We start from the raw sequence: 26,148 nt of genomic DNA, 5'->3' as shown, positions 1-26,148 counted from the left end.
AGGCGCGGGGGGTAAGGCGGGAACAACAGTGAACAATCACCAACCAACAAGCAATTGTTTGGGGGGGGGGGGTGGGAGAAATGAAAGAGAAGACAGTTTTTCGCCAGCTGTTCCCCCCCACGCTTCCATCATCACCCCACCAGTCTGTCGGACTCCAGTGTAGGCTGTCTGTTCAGCCCGTCGCCCTCGTCAGGGTGCAATGCAAACACTGCCCAATAGGGGCTCCAGAGAGCAGGAGGAGGAGGCGCAGTATAGGGTAAATGGGGAGGGGGGGGGGGTGTTGTGTCTGTGTGGCCTCCTGTTGAAGGAGGTTGAGCTAAATATGAACACACACACAGCCTCCACATTATCACGCTTCCTCCTCTACTTCCTCTGCTTTCTGGCCAGCCACGAGGTGAGTGTGAGTAAGTGATTCCCTAGAGTAAGTGATCTCCGGGGATGAGTGTGTTTGCGAGTGTGTGTGCGTCTCGATAAATATTTATTTATGGTTCCTGGTATCAAGCGTTTGTCAGTGTCCATGCCTTAATGTGGAGTCACACCTTTCCGTTACAGGTGTTCACTTTAATTTGTGTTTTATTCGTTAACATCATGTGTTTAATTGTTTGTTTGTTTCTTGGGGAGGTGTTAAGCCTTTTCCAGCCTGTTTGATCATCTACTTCTAATAACTAAAAGAATACGGGAGGGAAAGGATAATTTAAGCAACCGCATCAAAGACACTTGACATCATGATTGAAATGCCAAGCTCTCTTAAAATGTTTTTATCGTTTACTTTTGCTTTCAGGTTGCCTTTTTTGTGTAGAATAGGGAACAATACATTTTAAACGATCAGCATAACCTAAATAGACTAGGACGACACTTCTTCTCATGACCTAGATAACCGAACCGGCTTCAAGCGGTCTGCTTTCCACTCGCGCCCGCACCAATCACAAGCTAATTACTCTAATGTTTAGCATCTTTACAATCCCACCAATAAGGAATGTTCTCAACTGTTTCCAGACTTCTCTTTGAGCTGCACCGGTTGCCTATTATTCTTTGTTATTTCCTGCCAACGTGGCAATTTGGGGGAAAGGGGGCATTACTCCTAGGCTATTTAGGTATTAAAAAGCTCAAGACTAGCACATTCCTCCCCCACTATACGAGCTGGGAACTTGGTGATGCTATCCACTGGGGTAGGCTGTAACTGGCTGTCCTGTCTTGATGAGGTGCAGGAGGTGCACAGACCGAAAGTCATGCTGTAGTTAATTTCCTTTCGGACGCGATTCCGACTGGTTGTGAGGTATTACATTTACCAACAGTATTGTTTTCATGCTTTTTGTTGCTGTGACTCTTGAGACAAGAGGTTTCACCATAATGATCAAGGATTCATTTGACTACATTCATTGCAATATGCAGTAATATAAAAGATAATGTTCATGCTATGAAATGTTCTATATACTGGTGCTCATTGAATGTTCCCAGTCTGGATGTTGGTATGATTGACATGTGGTTAGGGGGCAGGGTAGTCTTCATGGTGTGTATGCGTGCCAGTTTGTGTGTGTGTTGAGATTTGCTGTTGCTATGCAGGATTGAGACGGTTCTCGGATAAACAGATTGATTGAGCCTCGATCATTGTGTTTTGAGCCCCAGCATCAGTCGAGAATCGCAACAGCCCGGCTTGCGTATGCAACTGTTTGCATTGGATCAGAATTGCACATTAACTTCTTTACTTGTTCATAATGTACATATACGAAACACGGAAACACTTTTCACTTTTGAACCTTTTTTCTTAAACCAAAAAAATATAATGTTGGCGATTTACGAATAGTCAAATTTCATATATATATGTTAAGAAAAACAATCATGTAAGTTTTTTACATCTATTCGTTACCACCTTGTAGGACATGTGTAAATTGTAGATGTACAATAGCAGTATGGCCGTCGTCTGGTTTGTAAGCGCATGAAGTTACCGTGTATATACGCGTGTGTCATTTTTACATCGTTGGTTTGGAACGCAGCCCACCAGCGTCGGGCGATTGGATAGTTAGCGGCCCGCACTTTGTTTTGGAGAAGACGCCACGCCTTACTTTACTGGGGGGACCCCGCCTCCCTCCCCTCTGCTAGAAGCTCATTGGCTAGGCTCGGGTTCTCCCCTGGCTCCCACCGCTCACATTTCTTGCATGGTTTACTCGGTTTGTGAAATAGTTAACAAGCTTGTTTTGGTTTTTCTGTTTGCTTTTCTTTTATTCTTCGTTTGTTCAGCTCAGACCAATCACTGTACCGTGCGCTCCACTTCGCTTTTGTTTAATCGTGGTAACCTCATTGCTGCTTAACTCTGTACATTGGGGATTGGGGATTCTTAGATTATTTTTCTTTACTTTTGACTGAAGGCAAGTGTGACTTCTGTTACTTTTGCAGCCCATGGTATAAGCATTTGCGTTGTTCAGCACTAGCATCAATGCCTCACACTCATTTTGTAAGCAGTATCCATCACTCAGGGGCATTGATTCATACGACCATCTCCATCCAACGCCTGTCATCGCACACAAAAATCAGGCTTTGTTCAAACCTTCTCCGTCCCAATAAATACATTAAAACACAGCTTTCTGTAGCCCGACGCATGGTCATTGCTTGGTTTGTTGTTTTTAATACAAAAGTCTGTACATAAGGTTACACAAACATCCCAAAAAACAAAAGACTAAATAAAAATAAATCCAAAATAGATACCTTTTTTTTTTAGCTCTCGGTGGCACTGAAATAAGCATGGAGGATATTGAAACAGTTATTAATACTTCAGAGTGTAAACGCCGGCACAGAAGCGGTCTCCGCTGATCCTAAACAGTCTCTTCCCCCGTCAGAACCGAGCCAACAGCTCCGCGGGGGATCGAAGCCGAAGCACAACCACATGAACAGACGCACGGAAAGAAAGCAGTAGTTTCAACAACACCGCTTCCTGTCGTCTGCCAGCCAATGAGCACGCAGCGATGCCTGGCATGGGTCTATCGGTGGCGTTCCCCCCATTGGCTCTCAGTCACAGTCTGACATGCCGGGTCATGTGGCACATCGTGTTCACCTGGATTCCCAAACCCTGTCCCACTCAGTGAGGAGTATCATGCAATAGGTCAGATGTTGCGTCAGAGGGCCCTACAAGAGATTCAAATCCGACATGGGCCCCGTTACGAAGAGCGCGTCATGGGAAAACAGCCACGGAATTCAAAAAGGCACAGCGGTTCATTCTGTTACTAAACATCCTCATAACATCATGGAGAATCGTGCACAGTCTGCACATATAAACAGGGCCTTAATTCCTTTCACAAAATATAGCCTATATATAAACTTGAACACTCAAAAATACAAGCGATGCGTGTGTACCCAGCGGCAATGTTGTCGTTCTACACCACGGAACCTTTGTGCGTGGAAACCAAGTGGGACACTGTTCTTTCATAAAGTCTATTGTCTTAGCATAGGGGCCGTAGATTTACATTCACATGTTGCTTTGTACAATATAGCAGGTTGATGGGTTCACTAAAGGCCGTTTGTGAGCAGTGTCAAGAAAATACCTTGATTTTAATTCATCGTTAACTCACTATTTGATGAAATTGATTGATTGATACCCAATCACCTCATGAGTGTGATAGAATAGCTACCTGCAAGGGAATATGATATAAATGCCACCGCCAAACCATTTAAACCAACAGAGGGGGTCAGGCTCCCTTTAAATAAATCAATGCTGCTAATGGTCTTGATAGTGCAAATATCATCAAGTTAATGAACTGGGTTTAAAATGTAACGACTGTTGTTAATCTGAGCTGTATTCTTTGCTTTAGTTGACTGATAATTGAAACGATATTGAAGTAGTACTATCAGTACGTTAGGCTGTACTTAAAATATTATTTCAGCGAAATATCACATTTTTAAAGATGCTATCTATCGCATCATTTCCAGATGGAAAATTATCTGGGTTGATGTAATGACATCTTAAATCACAAAATCATCTTTGTATATTATTAATCTTCAAATATTATTTATCATTTATCGTTTCTCTATGCAAACCATTTCCATATAGATACAAAACGACGTACAAAAAAAACTAAACAAAAACAGACATGCTGTTGTACAAACTTAAACAGGCCAAAATACAAAGTTTCAATTAGAAAAATGTGCTATGTACATTTTTTCCAAATAAAGTCAATATCAATGTCCTCACCACAATACAAATGTCAAGGTACGCACAAATGAAAACGCAATACACAAACGCAAGCTACTCACACTTGAACATTCAGACAAGTGAATGTCTCTTTGGCTGGTGTGAAATGGTGGCACTTTCTCTGTGTGTGTGTGTGTTTGTGTGTGTGTGTGTGTGTGTGTGTGTGTGTGTGTGTGTGTGTGTGTGTGTGTGTGTGTGTGTGTGTGTGTGTGTGTGTGTGTGTGTGTGTGTGTGTGTGTGTGTGTGTGTGTGTGTGTGTGTGTGTGTGTGTGTGTGTGTGTGTACTGACTCATTTCAAAATAAGCATGCGCAAGCACAACAACACCATCTGTGGTATAGAAAAAAGGTTACAATGACGGCCGTGGTGAACAGCGCAGTATATTTATTTAGCAAATATATATATCTATATATATCTATCTAAATATATATTACATGAACTCACATGGATAAGCAACACATAGGCCCTTGATTGTGTGTGTGTGTCTGTTTATGTGTGTGTGTCGCCAGGCCACGCCGTGACGCACGGTTTCGCAGAGGAAGGCAGCAATAAATAGAAACCTCAGTCCGTCCCACGTGTCAGTGGGTCTGTCCTTGGGCGCCGGCGGCTCCGCTCCAGCAGGGGGCGCCCTCGGCCCGTCAGTCCCCCTTGGAGCCCTGGGCCGCGTCCAGGTTCACCACCTGCAGCTCTGTCAGGGTGCTGCTACTGCCGCTCGACTGCTGTCCAATCACCATCTGCGGAGGGGAGACGACCACGCCCACGTTAGAACGCACCAACCGGTGGCAGGCGGGGGCGGTCACGTGACCTTGCCCGATTGGATGGCAGCTCGCTCTGGTGGGATACCGCCGCACACACGCTGGGCCATCTGGCAACACTCTAACTGGTGCAATCTGTTGTTGCAGTGTAATAGCTAATAACCGACCCCCCCCCCCCCCCATCCGTTTACTGGTAACTCCGAGCAGAACCGACTGATTGTGTTGATGGGTTATGTAACTCTAGTGAAACATGCGCAAGGTGACGACATGAAATATAAACACGCATTACACTACAGCGGCGTTTCTTGTGTTCAAGTCTACACATTTTTAGGTTCAAAACGCGTCTACATTGATAACATTATACCAAACTGACAGCCACGCTTCTCTTACTTCATTATCCAATTGCAACAGTAGGAGGGATAACTATCACAACACTCCCAAAGACTTCCTGAACCAATCACAACCCAATGATAACTTTAACCAATCACAACACGCATGATGACTTCCTGATTCACTGCAGCGTTAGTCTCTCCATGCAGTGCTCCTCAGCTCGCTCTCTTGGATAAAAAAAAACCTTTTGGAGCATGTTGCATATGATAGTATACAAGTATAAATGTGTACACTTAAGTACACACATACACACACAAGAACAGACACACACACACAAACGGATAAACACAAGAACAGACAGACCAAAGAAAGACCACACACGCATACACACACAAAAGCGCAAACACACAGACACACGTCCCAGTACGAGTGGTTGATGTAAGGTGTGGACGCTGGGTGTCAGAGCCCGCCACAAGGGGCCGCCGCCGCCATGCGTTAGTGGCACTCAGTGGCATGCTGGTTGCGGAGGGAGAATAGGGGAGTTTCACTTGTGAAATGGAGATCTTGCCGTACTGGGTGAAGCTGCACCGCTGAGACGGGGATCTGCACCGAGCCCGGAGGGGCCGCCAGGAACACCTGGGGGACACCACCTGGGGGCACACACGCACACACACACACAAGCAGAGAGAGACACACACACACACACACACACACACACACACACAAGCAGAGAGAGACACACAAACACACACACACACACACAAGCAGAGAGACACACAACCACACACACACACAAGCAGAGAAACACACACACACGCAGAGAGACACACACACACACACACGCAGAGAGAGACCCACAAGCACAAACGCACACAAAGACACGCATGCAGAAACACACGTACGCAGACAAAAAAGGATTTGTCAGAGGATTTGATTCATGGAATTCAGTCTGATTTCAACAAATGTGGGAAAAATGCCTCAAATACAAAACTACGTATACACCACTGTTAATAATATTTTTAAGATACATGTCACTAATCAGCAGACAGGGGCTAGGCATCCTATTCTAGGGTCCTAGGGTTAAAAGTACGAGACACTGTTTGGGGCGTTAGGGGGAGGCTGGGAGCTCCGAGGTCTCACCTGAGTCCTGGCCCTGGCCGTGGGACACGTGCATGGAGGAGGAGCCCTGGGAGAAGGCGTTGAGCACGGCCAGCCCCCCGTCGGTCAGCGCGGGCGAGGAGGTGTACATCACCGTGTGGGGACTGGGGTACATCATGTGACCCGCCGAGCCCGACGTTGTGACGATGTTGGCCGGCATGCTCGCCGTCGCTGCACGGAGAGAAGAGGAAAGGAAATGCTGGAAGGGAAGTATAAACGGAACGGGCGTCGAAGTTCAGACTCTGGCCACCAGATGGCGCTCTTGGGCTGAGGTCGGTACCGTTTGTCTGCGTGTGAAATCGCACTAAGTTTTTGTTTGTGTTTGGCCACATTTAAGACTTTAAGACTTTTAGAGTTTCTGAAACATTGGTTTAGTTTATTAAAGTAATAAACTGGACTGACAGAGTAAAGTTTTGTATATTTAGCTGTTTTTGTTACTTTGAGCACCATTGTGTCAAATGTCATTCTCATTTGTATGGTCACTGCCAAGAAGAACTAAGGATCATTGACAATATGTATATCTCAGAGAAATACACCTTACCTTAATGAAATTTAACAAAACCGCAAACTTTATGCAGAGCAACCAAAGTACACATTGCATCTTGAGCACAAGACCATCTACTGAAAACAACCTCACATCCCTTCTTACCATCTTCAAGATCTGCCTGTGTCAGTCTGACTCTCTGCCGTGTTCCATTTTTATAGACTTCGTTCAGATCAGTAGCCTTGTGAGACCGCCCTGGTTCTCACATGTGCAGTCATTTCACCCTTACGTCGTTTAAAGAACTCTCAGCTCTTGTCTAAGCAAAATACTGAAGGTTTCTGGTCATATTTCAACATCCTTATTTAGTCTCCTGTTCAGCTATTTTTTTATTTATTCAGCAGACCTTGTCTTTCAAGATCTGAATCTCCCTCCCCTGAGCCCTGATTGGTCCTAAAACATTTCAAGTTTTGGTTCAGGCTTAGGATTGGATGGAGGCAGGTCTGCTCTGTACAGAGGAACCAAGCTCTCTAGATCAGGATGTCTCACAAGGCTAGGGGCTACGCTGCTTGCTCTAGAAGGCTCACAGGCTAGAATGCGGACATTGAGGGAATCGAACCTCCACTAAACTGGAGACCCTAGACCTGATACCCTAGATCCGCTACCTGAGACCCTAGACCAGGGACTCTAGACCCACGACCTGACACCTGACACCTGAAACCCCAGACCCTAGCCACTATGCTTTGCTCCTTGCCCACAGTGGGGGTCGTACGGGTGCAGATGGCGTGGGACTCCTCTGGAGCACGCACGCACTCACCCACTAAAACACCCGCCCCCAACCCCCAAGCCGTGTCCACACCTTCCCCTCAGAGCGCCTGTGTATCTGCAGGCCAGTTCCCCTTTCCAACTGTAGTGTGGATCTGAGTCTCACCCTCGTTCCACTGAGAGACATTAACCAACAGATGCATCCATGTTTGTTTTTTAGAAGCAACTCACAGAAACAGAGTGTGTTTGAACGTCAGAAAGGCTAAACTGTTCTCTGACCCCCAAATCAAAGCACAGGACAAACAAATCAGTAATAATAGTAATTAAAACACATACTTATCGTCAGAGACATATTGAGACACATTAGGACAAGTCGAATGTAATCGGGCCCCCTCAACGCTTATGCAGTGGCTCCCAGCTGTGGGGTCGGGGATCCCCACCACGTTTGATTCCTCTTGTTTCAAAAGGTCTCATAGACTTCCAGTATAAACATACTGACACGCTTATGACTCAGAGCCACGAGCAAACGACTCCTGATCCATGGGTGGGTGGTAGGGCGATGCCATCACGTTCACCGGATCTTTGACAATAACCGCAACTGTTGATTAGGTAAAACTTTTTATGTTGAAGCAGGTGCATCAAGTTAAAGTTAGGGGTCTTCAGAGCTGGAAACGGGGTCACGGTCCAAAAAACGGTATGGAACCAGTGGACTAATTTTATAGTGATTGCGGCCGCGGACCGGGGTGTGTCTGTGGGCCTGCTAGATGTGAGCCAGGGGCTAGCAAGATGCTAGCTAGAGGCTTGCGAGAGGCTAACGAGAGGCTAGCAAGAGGCTTGCGAGAGTCTAACGAGATAGTAGATAGCGGCTTGCGAGAGGCTAGCACGAGGCTAGTGTGAGGCTAGCGTGGGGGCCAGCTAGATGTTAGCGAGATGCTAGCGTGGTGCTAACGAGATGCTAGCAAGAGGCTAACGAGATGCTAGCAAGAGGCTAGCGAGTAGGCAGTTGGGGTGGGAGTGGGGTGGGGGGGGGGGGGGGGGGTGTCACCTGCGAGGGAGACTGCGGCGGGGAAGCGGAACACGGCCTGGGCTCCCTGCGCGGCGTGCTGGCCCGCCAGCGCCAGAGAGTGGTGCTGCAGCTGGCTCAGAGGAATGGTGGGGGTGCCAGGGGGAAGGGCCGTGCCTGCTGGAGGGGGCAACGCCGTGGGGGGGAGGTTGTAACGGGAGGGGGGGGAGAAACGGACGAATGAGTGGACAGACAGACGGCAGAAGTACCGACCATCAGACAGACATACAGGAAGAGACAAGTTAGGTGCGTTTAGTTTAGTTACTTATGGATTAGCGCTGGTGAGGCCGGAGATGTACTTGCTTTTAGCTACTTCTTCTATATTTTGATTTATGTTATAATAAATGCGCCTTTTTTAGGAATGAAATCCCATCTAGAACCTGCAGTACCCTCATGTACCACCGGTGGTTCGCGTAGCATGGTTGAAACGTACTACTCTTGGCGAATCCTCCAGTAACACATGCAGCGCACAGGTATGTTTTTACACGAGTGTGTAAGCAATTCCCTTCACGATGCAAAACTCGTGGCTGAAAAGCAAATCTACCTCCGGCTTTATTGTTTTATGACATCATTGTTCAGGGGTGGACAATTTGAAAGGTTGTCAAAGCGGCATTAGAACGCACAAAAGAAAATCGCTATGGCCTTTCTTGTCATCGTTTCGAGAAACGTGCATAACCGTCGTTTACAAATCCTCGAGTTCTCCCACCGTCGGGCCCTACTCTCTGAACCCTACTCAAACGGAGTGTAAATATTGTTCCCGTCCAATTTGTCCACAGGCTCCTCCAAACAGTTGCTTTACGGGGGCTCAGCAGGCCGTCTACTGGGGCCGTGGTCAGCGCTTGGGGGGGGGGGGGGGGGGGGGGGGGGGGTCTGTTGTTCCACCTGCCAGTCCTGCCATGTGCCAGACAGGTGGTGCCAGACAGGGGGTGCAAGACAGAGAGCGACGTCAGGAAACGAGAGAGCGGCATAGGGTGCAGAGAGAGAGCGAGAGGGAGACAAAAGTTTAAGGTGTTGCACACAAAGGAGCTTAGAAGGGAGAGAAAGCGAGGGTGAAAGAGAAACAAGTGGAAGGTGTTATACGTGATGAAAGGGGGAAATGAATGCAGAGGAACTAAAGAGATTGGGAGAGACATAACAAACACCACAGGATAGCTCAACACAGAGAGGCCTGCATGGCTTGTTTCTTCAGTCATCAGTCACCTCAGCGGTATTCTATTTCTCTGTCTGCCCCCAGCCACTGGATGCTGCCACAGCTGTACACATACACAATACAGGATTGTTCTGCACAGCATTAGAAACAACAAGTATATCTCACACACGTAAGGAGCCTCACAGCAGGTCCTTTTGTTTCGAATACTATCAGGTAGGGCTGGGTGAAAAAATTTTTTTTTTTTTTTTTTTGGATGGATTTTATTTAAATTTTGCAACATCAATTCATAGGGCATGAGATCTATTTATTTTTTATTTTTGTTACCATTATTATTATTTTAGCATTTTAATAAACAATGCCTTAATCCAATTTGCAGTGATGGAATGTTGTAGTTCAAGTACACTTTCACTTGCAATTCCTTTCTAAATTCAAAATTGCACTTTTGAGACTTGAGACAGTTTTGTTTACAGCTCAAGTTTAAACTGTCCAATTTACAAGTTTGCTCTTAAAAACTGTTGTTTAAGATGAAGAGAAAAAATAAAGTACATTTGTATTTTGTAACACAGTTGAGCCATTTTCATTACTTAAGAGCAGATTGAATCAAATCGAATTGTGATTAATCGATTCAGAACCTTATGAATCTAAATCAAATCGATTTAGGAAATTGGCCACGATACCCAGCCTTACTATCGGGTCAGAGGCCTGTTAGAACCCTAGCATGATGTCCCTGTTAGAACCCTAGAATGACGTCCCTGTTAGAACCCTAGCATGGCGTCCCTAGTAGAACCCTAGCATGACGTCCCTGTTAGAACCCTAGCATGACGTCCCTAGTAGAACCCTAGCATGACGTCCCTGTTAGAACCCAAGCATGGCGTCCCTAGTAGAACCCTAGCATGACTTCCCTGTTAGAACCCTAGCATGACGTCCCTGGTGGAACCCTAGCATGAACTCCCTGGTGGAACCCTAGCATGACGTCCCTGTTAGAACCCTAGCATGACGTCCCTGGTGGAACACTAGCATGACGTCCCTGGTGGAACCCTAGCATGGCGTCCCTGTTGGAACCCTAGCATGACGTCCCTGGTGGAACACTAGCATGACGTCCCTGATGGAACCCTAGCATGACGTCCCTGTTAGAACTCTAGCATGACGTCCCTGGTGGAACCCTAGCATGACGTCCCTGTTAGAACCCTAGCATGATGTCCCTGTTAGAACCCTAGCATGGCGTCCCTAGTAGAACCCTAGCATGACGTCCCTGTTAGAACCCTAGCATGACGTCCCTGTTAGAACCCTAGCATGATGTCCCTGTTAGAACCCTAGCATGACGTCCCTGTTAGAACCCTAGCATGACGTCCAATCATATTTGGTTCAAGCAGCAGTAAACATGGCCTCTGTGTGTGTATTTGTGCGTGTGTTCAAGTGCATGTGTGTGCGCGAGTGCATGTGTGCATGCGAGTGCATGTGTGTGTGTGTGAGTGCATAAGTGTGCATATGCATGTCTGTGTGTGTGTGTGTGAGTATATGCGTGTGTGCGAGTGTATGTGTGTGTGTGCGAGTACATGCACGTGTGCGCGAGTGCATGTATGTGTGTATGCGTGCATGCGTGCATGTGTGCATGTGCGCATGTGCACCCCGTGTCCAGCCTCAGGATGGGCCGTGTCCTCCAGACAGAAGCACCTCCATTGTCAACAGTGGGGCTCATACCGTCTGTCCTCCTTCGAATATTCATGACTAATTACAGCGCAGTGTTCTTCGGCTCTTGGCCCGAGTCCATTGTGCGCTGCAAGCCAAATTATTCCTCTGACAGAGCTTTCAAAAGGCTGTAGCCCTCAGCATGACCTGAATATGAATATATCTTCTTTAATAAATGAATGAATGGCACCCAAAGACGATGAGGGTTATGAGGTGTTGTGGCGAGAGAATCGACGGGGAGACAAAGGACAGGACCAGGGCGGAGGGGCGGGGCCGGGGGTCTTGTCATGAGCCTCACTTCAAACACAGGAGGCCAAAGATGGATGCTGAGTGGTCCCCATCGTCACAATCTCTCTACGACATTTTCACATCAGAAGCCTCATGATGGTGTTTTCAGCGGTGTTCACAATAAAGCAACAAGTCTACGTCACAAAGCACACTAGCACGTATCTATATTATTATTATCATCGATATTATTATTACTGTGGTTGACTCGGCTGAATGCGAGGTGATCCAACGGAACAAACCAGTAAACATTTGCCAGTAAACTATTAGTTTTTATCATATCGAGTGTTAGCATCACTGTTAGCATTAGCGTCTCAATTTCAGTCATCTTCTCAGACCTTCCAGCTCGCCTTTCATTTTGCCGGCGTTTCATTTTCAGTTTAGAGAAAAAGTGGATATTATATTAGAGTGGGATGGAGACTCCTTGAGAAGCACTTTTGGTCAATGAAGCATGAAATGGAACCTCAATACACACACACACACACACACACACACACACACACACACACACACACACACACACACACACACACACACACACACACACACACACACACACACACACACACACACCTGGCATGAACGTGAATCCCCCCGGCAGCTGCATGACCCCCGAGGTGGCTCCGCCGCCGGCTTTCAGGAGGGTCCCGTTGGCGCCGGAGTTGCCGCCGGCCGAGACGGGCGCCAGGTAGTTGGTGATGGGGAAGGAGCTGCTGACCTGCATGCTTGTGGAGGTGGTGGGCACCGTGGACTGCCCGCTGGTCACCACGCCCCCTGGCAGGCTGGTCACCGTGAAGGCCGGCTTCAGCGTGTCCTGGAGAGGGGGGGGGGAGGAAGGAGACATGAGTGGACTAGTTTACCTTTTGATTGTATAATTGTTCTTCCTACAGGATGTGGAATATAGACAAACAAGCTAAAATCTCTGTGAGCAGTGTTGCCAGATTGGGTGGGAAATCTGGCCCAATCTGGCAACACTGTCCACAAGCTCGTTCACCCTCAGCCTCAACCTCCACCCTCGGCCTTCACCCTCGGCCTCCACCCTCGGCCTTCACCCTCGGCCTTAACATCCTGCTCATGCTGGCAGCGTTACAAACATCCGGCAAATTAAAATCAAATCAAAACACTGAACAATGATCTCTCCATCCGGACAGAACCCAACAGGTTGTGCGCTGACATGCTCTGGCTTGCTCGGCAATAGAGTGAGAACATTGGCGATCTGGTAGATCAAACGCAGTCGCCTGCGTTGCACCCAAAACAGAGCTGTGAACTGCGGTTTACCACTTTAACTTTAGTGCTTTGAATTGGGTGGAAAGGCTGCAGCCTTACTGAGCAATGTGCACCAATCAGTGACTACAGTGGAGAAAGAAAGAAAAAAAAGCACTTTGTATAAATAAACTTCTGACTTCGGGACTGGAGCCGGGATCCCTTCCTGTTTGGAAGAGGGGTCTCTTATGTTTCCCTTTCTACTCCACTATGCTCCGCCGTGACGGCAGGTTGACCAGCTGGTTAAGCCTCATTACAGAGAGTGTCAGTTGCCAGCACCTAAAACAGCCCTATTAATAGTCCCCTCTCCTCTGTGAGCAGCTGGAGTCAAAGCTCCTAGCCGCGGCGCGACGGAGAGCATGCTTGTGGCTTTGTCAAGGTTGGATGGATGGGTGGGTCCCAGACCGGAATGGCCCAGACTAGAGTCATGCGCAGAGGAACGACCAAGGCCTGAGGCAGGTCATAGATCGTAGGGGGATTTAACTAATTGCACCCGTATGTACCATGAGGGCTGGTTAATGGACCCAGCTCGCCGCCTCAATCAAGGGATTTCCCCCTACCAATGTGGTGCAGCTCTTTCAGGCTTCGGCTATGACAAGCCTGCCTTTGTGAGCCGCAGTCATCACCGCGGGACGCGACGCGATGGGACATTTGTTTAAATGCCGGTGATCCCAACCTGATATTCAAATACCAAACTGCAGCAGTTGTGCACACAACTAGAGCAACTCCTCTGAAAACACAAGCCGGCTCAAACCAAGATTTCACTGCTGCTAAATAAAGACCCAAAATTGTGAACAAAATAAAATAGTGGCACACATTAACCGAGCAAGGTTGGTGATGAAGCAGTAGAACCTGCTCTGTTCATGTGTGTCTGTTTGTGTGTGTGTGTGTTTGTGTCCGTGCATTCGAGCGTGCGTGTGCGTGGGCCCCATGAGAAGACTTCAGTAGGTGTCAGGCCACGTACTGAACACTCATCTCAGCCCACATCGCCCGCACCTACACACTCCTATGTTGGCTTCCACAAGACGCTGGGATGAGGGTTTAGAACGGCTCCACTTATAGCCGAGAACAGCACCAGCCTGCCCTGCATTTATTTCCCTGAGTGGGGGAGGTGGACGTCTTCTGCACCGCGTTCAGATCAAGAAAGACCCCTGGACCTGAGAGCCAGCTTCCTTGAGACGATGCAACAAGGAAAATGCTATCCGACAGGGATGGAGCGAAGTCAGCCCCGAGGAGAATACTTTGTGGTGGGATGGTAGGAATCAGGGGCCCGGCACTCACAACAACACCAGCAGCAGCACCAGCGTGTAGAGAAAGGAGGGGGATCACAGTTGGCCGTGGAAAAATGAGAAAGAGCCACCAAACGCCCCCACAAAACCAACAACAACAACAACACAGATAGGATCAAGGAGCATGGAGGATGGAGGGATGGGAGGGGGGGAAGTGGGGCAGATACCAGACAGAGGAGTCAACGTGTTGGGGAGATGTCAGCACAGCAGGCCTGATACCACCTGTACAGTGGAGCTATTGATTTGAAGAGCGGACTGATCAAACACAGGACTTGGAGAGAGAGCAGAGGAGTAGGCAGTGTTCAGGGCCCACCAATCACACGTTACCACATGACACACACCCACACACACGTCTTAACCTTTGTAGTTTTGAGACACAAAAGAACACAAGTGGGAGTGTATCGCTCCCATATTTTAATGCACTTCGGATTTCCAACGGGTTGGGATGAAGAACTAAATGATTATGGATGTCACTAATGTGTCAGGGAGGACACAATGGGGACGCGGTTCCCATTGTGTTTCCTTTCTGAACTGAATCAGACAACAGCCCGAGAGGAGGTACGACAAGGACAACGACGGGCGACGGCACATCGACAGGAGGGGACTGTAGAATAGAATCTGAGTGGCGTTGATCTACAGCCAGCTGGGGGATGGCTTCGTGCGTGCCCATATCTGAGCTGAACCCGGGGGGCTTGGCCAGTCCAGGGTCGTTCACCTTGTTAGTTAAACACCAGCGGATAGGAATGGGTTGACTCTCTTTCACTTCAAAGAAAAGAATATGTGAATCTGTGCTACTCACCAGCTTCAGAAAAAGACTAAAGACTTACTTGTTCAGAGTTCACCTGGACTCTGCAAAGCCTCCCTCCTTACCCACCACCCCCCTCTCACATTCTTACTGTATGTTGTACGTCCGTGAACTTAAAAAATAGTACTTAGCATTGTGTATCATCTTATCCTAGCTATCTTTGCAGTATACAGGGAATGGGTTAACCTTTTGTTAGTGCTTGGCACTTGGTTCTATGAACATCCTCGCTGTACCGACAGCGATATATTGTTGTTTTTCCTTCTTCTGATAAATGTACTTTTTGTAAGTCACTATGGATAAGAGCGTCTGCTAAAAGCCCTGAATGTTAAGGTTAATGCTAAGCTACTCTCTCAACCAACCCGAACGCCCGGTCCTTTTTCCTACGCCACCATGACGCATTTATCCAAATGAGTCATGTGCGCGATAACAACCTTAACAAACATTCATAATATATAGTCATTGCAATCTGTTTCTCAGACGACAACCGACATTGCCTTTTCATACCGCGCCCGAGAATGCCAAATGCAGTGGGCTGAAACAAACACAGAGAGACAGAGACAGAGAGAGAGAGACACTTGTGACTTGGCTGCACCATTACAAACATAATAGCTCTGCACCCATGGGTGCCGTCTCTTTTCGTCCTGACCGTCCTGGCAAAGGGTGAGCACAGGGAGGAGAGGGACAGACTGGAGGCTGGAAGGCCGGGCCCTGAGGTTTGGGATAGAGGGGGGACGGGCATGAGGTTCACATGGGACAGGCGACAGGGGGACTGGAGAGAGGATAAGGGCGAGGGCAACAGCTGAGGGGACAGACAGCTGGCAGGGAACCCGATCACCTCTGAGTGTGAACGGACGATGGTGGGGGGGGGGGGGGGGAAATTAACCCTTGTTGCGCCAGCTGAGGCGACAGCAGACGTGAGGCCATGTGACTGTCACACACACATACATACACACACACACAAACACACACACACACCAAAAGTGTGAAGATTCCTAACAGTTTAAAGATTGGACAAACTACAGCTCCAGTCTGAACCATTTGAAGTAATTTAATATGTAAAGTTCAACCTTAGACAACACAGACAGTTGCTCTCGCCTCCAACATCGGATCCTGTTTATTTCACTTTCTTGATATCAGATCCCATTCTGCGGGTTCATTCCTCAGCGCCATTACCACATCTCACGCTGGGTGTTAACGCCGGCCAAACCCAGCGGTGGCATGTGTGAATCTCTTCCTGCGGACAGCCCTGTGTCACTGTGTTCTCTGGTGGTGTTTGACCGTAGCCTGCGGCCCTGACCTACATACGGCTCCTCCGCTGACCTCCGGCGTTGTTTGACCGTGTCTTTCCTGTGCAAATGGTGGCTCTATAAACAGCTCCTCCTCCCCAGTCCAGAGTGGAGCCGCTGCATAGTAAACATAGATCAGGATGTTGTAATGCATTCCAGCGCACCAGCAGTGGGGTCTGGGTGGGTGGGTGGTGGTGTGTGAGGGGGGGGGGGGGGGGGAGGGATTGGGAGAGCCTCGTTGCCCTGCAACGTTAAAGCGTAGAAACCAAGCAAACTTTTTATGTTTTTTTTTTCTTTAACTTTATTTTTCTTCCTTCCCTTCTCCTAATTACGCATCCTGTTTGTTCTGGTGTGCGGTCATGTTTGAAAAGGAGTGTCTGATAAGACGACGGTTTAGCAAGACACCCATCTGCCCTATATCTGACACTGTTCTTACGAAATGACTTGAAAGTAGTGGTTCACTTCGCTTCAGAAGGTTTTTGGTTGGTCAGCTCTGATTGGCTGACAGTTGACAGTGGCTGTTCCAACACAGTTTGACCTCAATCACCTGCTTTAATACATGCTTCTCACGTCTCCACTTTACCACTGAAATAACCTCTCAGAAAGTTAATTGAGCCCTTGGCTTCATACTGATTCAAAACAGTAAAATGTGAGAAATTGGAGAAACATGCCACTTACTCATTTGAAAGCATTCCAATTTCACAAATGACTTATGGTATATTTCTACTCTTAGCCCGTCCAGCTTCTCAGACACTGAGGAGCCCTGGGCGGGTGAATATTGCTCCCTGGGAATCACCTTCGTAATCCCAGCATGCAATGGGGCCCATTAAGACTTACAGGCCGGCGAACCGTTATATCGCTCCGCCTCTCCGTTCAGCCCGGAGCGCAAAGTATTCTAATATACGGACATCAGGGTCCGATCGTGAGATCCAACAAAGCCGGGTCACCGGGCCACGCAACAGTATACTGAGTGAATGAGTGAGTGAGTGAGTGATACAGAGAGAGAGAGGAGCGTACACACACACATTTAAAAATATCTGACTCCTAAGGGGGGACGGCAGTGAAGCCTCCCACCATGGCGGACGGGGACAGCGAGAGAGCGATGGTACTCGAAGGAGGATCTGCCGAATCACAACGGTGAACCCGGTCAAAGTGGAGGGCCGCAAAGTCGGGCTCTGGAGGGCCCATCGCGTGGTGTCCCGGTGGCGGCGGTCCCACTCTGCTAATCTCCCCATTTGCTGGCTCTCGTCTGCCGCTCTGTCAGTCGGCCAGCGGCGTGGAATTCGCGTCTCCGTTTGGGACTGCTAAAAAAGGCAAGGCAGCCCAAGTGGAGGAGAGCTCAGCCAATGCCGTGTGACCTGACCAGTTGCTCGCTGTAAAATAAGGAGAGGGTGGGTGGGTGGAGGGGGGAGGGGGGGTGACATAACATAGCCTTATCCCTCCCCCCTTCTGGCACAGCTGAACTATCCTTCCCCCCACAACGGCTCTCTTACTCCCTCTCTCCCCCTTTTCTAACTGTGTGTTCCCCTCTCTCTCTCCTCCCCCCTTTTCTAACTGTGTATCTCTCTCACTCTTTCTCCCCCTTATCCAACTATGTGTAACTCTCTCTCCCCATTATCTAACTGTGTGAGTCTCACTCTCCCTTCTCCCCCTTTCCTATTTCTTGTCAACTCAAACCCACTGTTACCTCATCCCAGTTCACCAGACACCCTTTTAATAAGCAGCTCCCTGGTGATAAGACAGAAAATCACAGTTAAATTAACTCTCCGTCATCAATGATTCCTAGTTATCACCTGGCACCCACCGCCACCAACAACACACCCCCCATGGACCAACACACTTCCTGTGTGTCTGCCTCCAGTTTCTCCTACTCCAGAACCCTGTTTCCCACGAGCAAGGACGTTCCGTTCACCCTGCTGTCCATCAGCCTCTGAGCCACCGAGTAACGCTCCTCAAAACGCTCATCTTCTCAAAGTCCTCCTGGTGATCTAGGGGCCATGTGACTGAGCTGTATTAAGACAATCTTTAAAGACACATCTAGGACATGTACTATATCACTCAAAACACACACACTTTGAGCTGTATTGGACTTTCACCTTGTGCCCTTGATCATTTCTTTAAAGACTCATCTAGAACATTTCCTACATCTCTCAGTAGACCACACACCAGCAGTGTGACGATTCCTAACAGTTGATATATTGTTCCTCCTATCGTTCCTCTCCCCGCTCAGTTCCTCAGAGTCCTCTCAGAAGGTTTCTTCATCCCCAGTCATGTGTTTACGATGACACGGTAGCCGTCTAATCTGTGGCAAATGCGGGCCGACTGCGGCCACGATAAAGGGGGTACATCACCTAACATAGTCATCGCTTGGATCTTCTTCTCCAAACACACGGCAGGCCAAGTTGGCCCGCTACCGCGGGCGAACATGAAGAGAAGGCGGTACATCATCTTAAAGAGTTAAGAGGGCACCCGAGCTGCCCTGGGATTGATCCATCTGACCCTGACAGCCAAGGACAACACAACATTAAAAACAGAATCTGAGGATAGGACGACAGCAACGAATCCTCTGTTGATTATCAGTGGAGCCACACAGCACCGTGAGAGAGAGGAAAACGGCAACATGCAGCTCCGGCCTCGGGTCACCAGTTTGCCATCATCCCAGGAGGAGTCAACTCTCCTGTACCGATACCCTTCTCTAGTGGGATCACCGAGCATTAGGTGCTAACCTGCTAAGCCCTAACGTTGCGCTCGGTTGGCCAACAGAGAGGCAAGGACGCGGCCCGCTAAGAGAGTGTTGGCAACATCGCTACGGCAACGGATTCGTCGCTCATCACGCGAAGGTCACATGGGTTCGTTTCTCTCTTTACGTGTTCGTTTCCAGCAGCTCATCCCCGGCTCCTACGCAGCACATCGGGCCCTAGTCTTCTCCTACTCCTCCTCCCTTTCAACCTCCAACTCCTCCATCTTGATCGCCTCTTTCCAACCCCCCAGCCGGTGAGAGCCAGGGAATGTTTAGACTGGGCCCAGACTGTATGTGTGACATACGGCTTCGCTGACGAATGGAGGCCAGACGCAGTGGGGGCGACGCGGCCAAGAGGCGGAGCAAAGGAGGGTGGGGGAGATAGAGGTGGGGTCGCTGGTGGCGATAGAGGTGGGGAGGGTGGAGGAGATAGATAGAGGTGATCGAGGAGGTGGATGTGGTGGGAATGGATTCAAGAGGATCTCCACCAACTAACTACTACTACCACCACTGGGGTAACCATAACAACCATGCTCCATCCCTGACATGTGTCACACTGGAACAGTATTTCGGACTTCCTCCTGGGGCCACTGCTGACGTGATGACGCAAACAAAGCTGCACTTGGGCTGGTGTGTGTGTGTGTGTGTGTGTGTGTGTGTGTGTGTGTGTGTGTGTGTGTGTGTGTGTGTGTGTGTGTGTGTGTGGGGGGGGGGGGTTGGAGGAGTACAGTGAGGCCCCCGACCTGAGGAACCCCTCCATAAAGCGAGTTGGGTGCACTGAGAGGTGAAACACACCCTACCGAAGGTTTCAATTCCTACGGTTCTGTCCCAACACACGGACATACACTTGATCTTATGGATACAGTCCCAACCAGCCCCCCCCATCCACACTCACATCTACACTTTCCCCCCGACTAACTAAATGACAAGAGGCTGGAAAAAAAGGCAGCAATGGCAGAACTCCCTAGACAGCTGCAGCTCATAAGGAATGTGAGGGGCCTCAGCCAAACGGAGCAGGCCGGGAAACCAGACCATATATGGACATACAGCCTAAATCTAATTTTTATCAATGAGTTGGCGTAAGAGTACATGCAAAAGGTGAGCCCCCCCCCCCCCCCCCCCCCTCTTCCCCAACTAACGAACACACACATCATAGCTGGGGTATGGTCCAGATTAGCAACTGTCCTGTGAATGCGTAGGGGGAACGCACCAGAGAATCATCCATCTTTAATCCCTGCAAACAGTAGAGGCCCCCCAGCACCTGACAGAGATGAAAGTAAGTAAGAGTGTGTGTGTGTGTGTGTGTGTGTGTGTGTGTGTGTGTGTGTGTGTGTGTGTGTGTGTGTGTGTGTGTGTGTATATTCCCTATCCTCTGCACAATGGGAAAGTTCGAAGATCAAGGCCCGATCACGGTCAGTGTGTTAATAAACACACAGCGTTCAGGAAATTGCATCCTTTGAGCAGCATTCACCAAGAAAGAGAAAAAAAAGATTCTTTAACCATTTCTTCCACCCCTACAGCACATTATTGTACTTCTTTTTCATTTGGCATTGACCAAAAGGTTATTTAAACCCATTCCTGAATCAAACTGCAAAGGCCCAACCATACTCTACACCACACAATCATTGACAAACATGACTCAGTGTGTAAAAACATAGTCTTCTCCATCCGTGCGTGATGACGGCGCTATTCATCAGCCCGTAGTGTTTGACTCGAGCGGTGTAATTAAAAGGGAAACGCTGGACTGCATGTTTTACATCTGTAACACAAGCCAGAGCGGCTGTGATTTACTTCCTGGGTGAGAGGTCAAAAGCGGAGCGGAGACAGGTCTGGTCCGATGACTATCCTCCACTCCACTGTTCCCCCTCCCTTTCTCTCTCCCCCCTTTAGCCTTTTTGCGAGAGAGGCTTTAACGTCGGGCCTACTTAGGAACGGTTTTAAGGGCCTTATCACAGCGAGCCACATGTAGAGTGTAACCAGGTACGCAGAGTGACGGACAACAGGGGGAAAGTGGATTTACCACACGGAGGCGCTCCCATTTTCCACCAACGGACGGACCTGTGATTTATGTGCTCTTCCTGCGTCGCTTGACTGGCCTTTTGAGTGTGTGTGTGTGTGTGTGTGTGTGTGTGTGTGTGTGTGTGTGTGTGTGTGTGTGTGTGTGTGTGTGTGTGTGTGTGTGTGTGTGTGTGTGTGTTTGTGTGTATAAGAACTTGCTGGCTTTTGCTTTGTGTAAAGAAAACATTGGTGGCTATAACGCACTCAAATCCTGTAAGAAAATGTTGAGTAAAATAATATTTAAAAATAAAGCTCTTCCCTCCCGGTTGCCAGACCCTAACTCAAACCAAAACAAGCTGTGAACCTGATCCTGAGCCATAACTCTACTGTAACCTAACCATGGGGAGGTGGTTCTGGATTACTAGAGACACGGTCACCTTCCCCATCAGAGCTAAGACAAAGTTCCCTACGCTGTCTGAGAGAATAGTGGTCTATTAAAATTGAGCTCTTCTACAATTTCAGCTGAGATCGGAAATCCTTTTATTTAATATTTGTTTTCCAATTTTAAAAACCCGCCTGAGGAATGTGCTGCAATCAAAACGTTTTTCCGATTACGATGACGTTAAAGATTAACCGATATGAAATGTTCCAACCAGCTTCCAACCGGTTTCGGCGAGAGCGAAGATCGCCCGACCGTCTTCCTGATTGGCAGATTCTTTTGCACTACGTTCCGCTGTTGCGACCATATCCTGAAATCGACCGCTCACCTTTCCCTCGCCCATGCTCTCGGACTCGGACACCTGGTAGGTGAGGTCCGTCTCCTCGAAGCCCGTGGCGCTCATACGCTGGTCCGTGGACGGGTCGGAGCGCGGTGGCGAGTCGGGCGAGTTGAGGCAGGTCTGGATCAGGGCCTTGCCCGTCTCGCTGGTGATCATGGGCTGCAGCTTGCGCGTGGCGAAGGTGTACACGTGGCCCGTCTCGCTGGCCACCAGCAGCAGCACCTGGGTGCCCGTCAGTGTGGAGAGCTCGTATGCCTGGAGGGGGAAGAGAGCGATGAGAACGGCAGAAGAAACACAAGGGGAGGCAGCAGTGTCACCATGGTGATGGCCGATGGGTCCAGGGAGGGAAGGGGGTCAGGTTAAGGTCTGTTGCTCGGAGATATCGATGATGGTCTGGATGAGGCAAGAGGGATTGTGTCGGCGACCCCCGAGCAAGGGGTTGCCAGTTCAATCCCTCTTGTGAACGTTGAAGGGGTCAGGTCCGGTCTGTTGCGCAGAGATATCGATAAGAGTATGGAGGAGGCAAGAGGGGTTGCTGGTTCAATCCCTCTTGCCTCATGTATACTCTCTTGCCCGTTTCAGAACCGGTGGGTTGTAATTGCGTGTACTTAACCTGTACTCAAACCTCAAGTGTAATTCCAACACGATGGAATAACGGGCTACATGATGGAGATGAAAACAAACTCCAGCAATTCGAGCCTAGAAAGAAAACACTAAAGTCTAAAAATACCCTAACAGCGGAGTCTGACGTATAGCAGAAATGCTGCTAAAATAACACGAGATAAGGCCGCCCGGAATAGGCAGTGTGAAGAAGACATTGTAGTGAAGACACTGATTACGGCCTGTTGCTGGTGGCGGTGGTGGTGCTGGTGAGATTAGGAGGGAGGAGAAGGGGACGGAGAGCCACAGCCAGGTATCCATGAGCACTGAATCATTTTGAGTGTGAAGAGGTGGCTGGCTATGAAACACAACACCAGCATCTCCTCTCTGCCTTGTCGTGTGTTACACACACACACACACACACACACACACACACACACACACACACACACACACACACACACACACACACACACACACACACACACACCATGTAGTCATGGACTCTGATTGAACTCTGGAGGCTGTGGTTGAGTCATGTGCTAGGAGGAAGGCATAAAACCATATTACCTTGATATGGAGAAGATCGACTCGTAGTTTTAGGGAAGTGGGGGACATAGCTCAGAGACCGAGAGCCAATTGCTCAACATAAAGCGTAACAAAACAAACAATAAATGACCAGGATTGTTAGTGGGTGAGTTTGAACGCTGAGTTTAAAACCATATAGACATACAAACTGTGAATCGCGCCATGCCTTAACCCCTGGAATGCTGATATCTGTCGCTCTGGTAGAAGAAGAAAAAGAAGAAGAAGAAGCAGAAGAAGAAGAAGCAGCAGAAGAAGACTGCAGAGCTCATCTCATGTGTTCCTAAATGGAGCCATTCAGCAGCATGTAATTAACTCAAGAGCCTTCCATCGAGTCCCTCTTGATTAGCATCGCCGCCCGACAGCCCTGTGGGTTTGTTCATGCGTTTGTATGTTCGAGCTCTCTCCAGTCCAACAGGAGGGACTCACTGGAACATCAGTGACATCAAAACCATCATCAGATGGTTTTCCAAACAGTGGGATTTAGCATTGTGGCTGCTATGGATTCAGTTCCATTAGGGATGACGTGAAGCACGGCTTATTGTTAAGGGACCGTGTTTCCTACTGTGTCACGTTATTGTGCGGGAGCGGAGGTGTGTGTTGGCTAGGTAGGCGTGCTTTAATCAGTATCTCCTCAAAACCTTAAACCTTGTGGTTCATCTTTACCAATTCCTTTCTGTATGAGGACCCCTAATAATAATAATAATAATAATAATAACAACAGTTACAACACAGGAACCGTGACGACTGATGCACTGTGGGTTACGGTTTAATATTGTCCAGAGCGTCAACTACTGGTTGTGTTGCCATGAGCCTGCGTTCAGACAACCCAGTTTCCACGACAACAGTCTGAATGAGATTTATTTATTTATTTAAACAGCTACAATGTGTAGCAGTTTTGATCTCTTAAACTGCTTTGATTGCGTTTTTGCTGAAACCTTTTTTCTTTATTTTGGACAATGGTAATTAAGAGCTGCCCGTTTGAATCAAATGGTTTCTTCTAAAGGCTGTAATTAGTTAAATGACCAGCATGCCCCACAGGTTGGGCGATGGACTCCTGCAATCAGTGTGACTGATGTGATTGGTCTAAACAACAACCAGCGCCAAAGCCTGTATGGGAATGGGATGCCGTCAGTGGGTCAGAGTGGTGGTAATGGTAGTGTTTTGGTAATGATATTGAGCTAGTATTGGTAATGATATTGAGTAAGTATTGGTGGTAGACTAGTCAGTAGGCCTATCGTTGGTATCTGTAATGATGTAGTGAGAGGTGATGGTTAATGTAGTAATGGTATTGATAAGAGTTCATATACGTGGCTCTGGTAGACTAGTTAGTGATATTGGTAACTGTATGGATATCGTAAGTGGTAATGATTGGTGTGATATTGGTACAGCGGTCATTAGTGGCGATGATAGACTAGTTAGCATTATTGCTAGCGGTAGTGATGATGTCAGCTGGGGGGGGGTCTTCACACGGTCCTCTGATCTGCGCTGCAGGGGATTTGGTCAGCTGTTACCAACAACAGGCTCAGACACTGCTGCTGCTGCTGCCGCCGCCTCCTCCTCACAGCTCATCTACAATGTGTGCATTCATAGTGACAATGGTGCTAATATGTGCGTATGTTTATGGGACCTTGTGTGTGTATGTTAATGGGAGTGTGTGTTGAAGTTATGGCTTGAGCGCCCATTCAAACAGTTATAATTTGGCTGTCTTGCATTGACAGCAAACTCTGGTTGCAACACGTTGTCTGCGCACTGTGGGAGTTTCTACAATTCGGTGCATCGTTCTGAGCTTTATCGTTTTGAACCAAAACAGGGTGTAATATACTCATGAGTGTAGTTGTAAAGTTAATGCAACCTCGGACCCCATGAATGAATGAAGGAATGAAGGAACGTGAGGCACCATGCATTATGCCATAGCCTAGACTACAGCATGCACGGGTAAAATAAACCACTGCAATAACGATACACTTTATTAAGACCAGGCCTTGCTGTACAGAGTCAACAGAAAGTGGAGGAGGGGGTAATCGAGGAAACAGTTAGGCATGAATCAACTCACCTTCTTCATGATACCCGTCTTCCGCTTGCTGAAAGTTGTGTAGCGCCTCAACTTGTTGTCAATAAACTCCATCTTGATCTTGACGCGCCCACGCGTCTTCTTGCCCGGCTTCGCCCCGGCGACCCCCCCGGGCACCATGCCGTACGCTCCGGGGGGGACCCCCATCTCCTGTCCCGTCACGGCCGCCTCCATCTCGCACCTCTCCCGCTTCACCCCTCTCCTGCTGTCCCCGATGGAACCGATCTGGTCGTCCTCCTCGCCGGAGTCGGAGTCGTTCTCCGAGCCGCTCTGGTTGTTGTCCCGCTCGTACCTCGTCCCCCCGTGCATGTCCAGCCCGACGTTCAACGCCCCCAGGCCCCCCTGCAGTCCGGGGGGCTGCAGGGTGGTCAGCCCCGTCCCGTTACCTGTCCTCACCCCTCTCGGACCTCCCGGGGGGCCGTTGCTCCCCAACATCCCGATGCTGTTGCTGCTCCTACCCCCCGCCTGTCGCCCGCTCGCAGCCCCAACACCGACACCCACGCTGGTACCGAACCCTGCTGACGACTGTCCGGCTTTGGCCAAAACGGGACGGAGTCCGCTCCCGAGGTGCCCCGACCCGTGTCCTGCGATGCCCCTGCTGGCTGAAGCTGATCCGTTCGCAGAGTGTGCCGATCCAGCCCGGCTGGGGAACATCCTATTTAAGGAAGCAAGTATCTAAACACACCAGCTCAGGAGCTGCAGCAGCCAGTCCGGTAAATGACTTCAAAACACACTTACAGACTTTGACCTTTGACCTTTTGGCAGGGTAAACACCGAGACCTGTTGTTGATGTTTTGGAGACTCTTGGAAAACTGTCACGCCAACTTTCAAAAGTGATGCTGCCCCGGAAAACCTCCTCCTGCACGGGACGG

The 26,148-nt window shown here is 48.8% G+C and overlaps 1 protein-coding gene across 2 annotated transcripts; it reads right to left on the bottom strand.

Annotated features, from left to right (window-relative positions):
- Positions 1–80: 80 nt before the first annotated feature.
- Positions 81–26,148, bottom strand: srfb (serum response factor b). 2 transcript variants are annotated; one of them, XM_079728987.1, is made up of 6 exons: positions 25,259–26,148; positions 22,006–22,272; positions 12,431–12,671; positions 6,407–6,595; positions 5,815–5,916; positions 81–4,915 (listed from the first exon to the last, which is right to left on the bottom strand). In XM_079728987.1, exons 1-6 carry the CDS (start codon positions 25,928–25,930, stop codon positions 4,884–4,886), a joined length of 1,503 nt encoding a protein of 500 aa, XP_079585113.1. In that variant the 5' UTR covers positions 25,931–26,148; the 3' UTR covers positions 81–4,883. The 2 variants fall into 2 exon arrangements, with proteins under 2 accessions (XP_079585113.1, XP_079585112.1); XM_079728986.1 differs by having other exon boundaries at positions 5,840–5,916.

Source organism: Pollachius pollachius, assembly GCF_949987615.1.
Source record: "Pollachius pollachius genome assembly, chromosome: 2".
Lineage (NCBI taxonomy): Eukaryota > Metazoa > Chordata > Actinopteri > Gadiformes > Gadidae > Pollachius > Pollachius pollachius.
The sequence above is the reverse complement of the archived record's forward strand: the minus strand, read 5'-3'. Positions and strand labels throughout refer to the sequence as shown.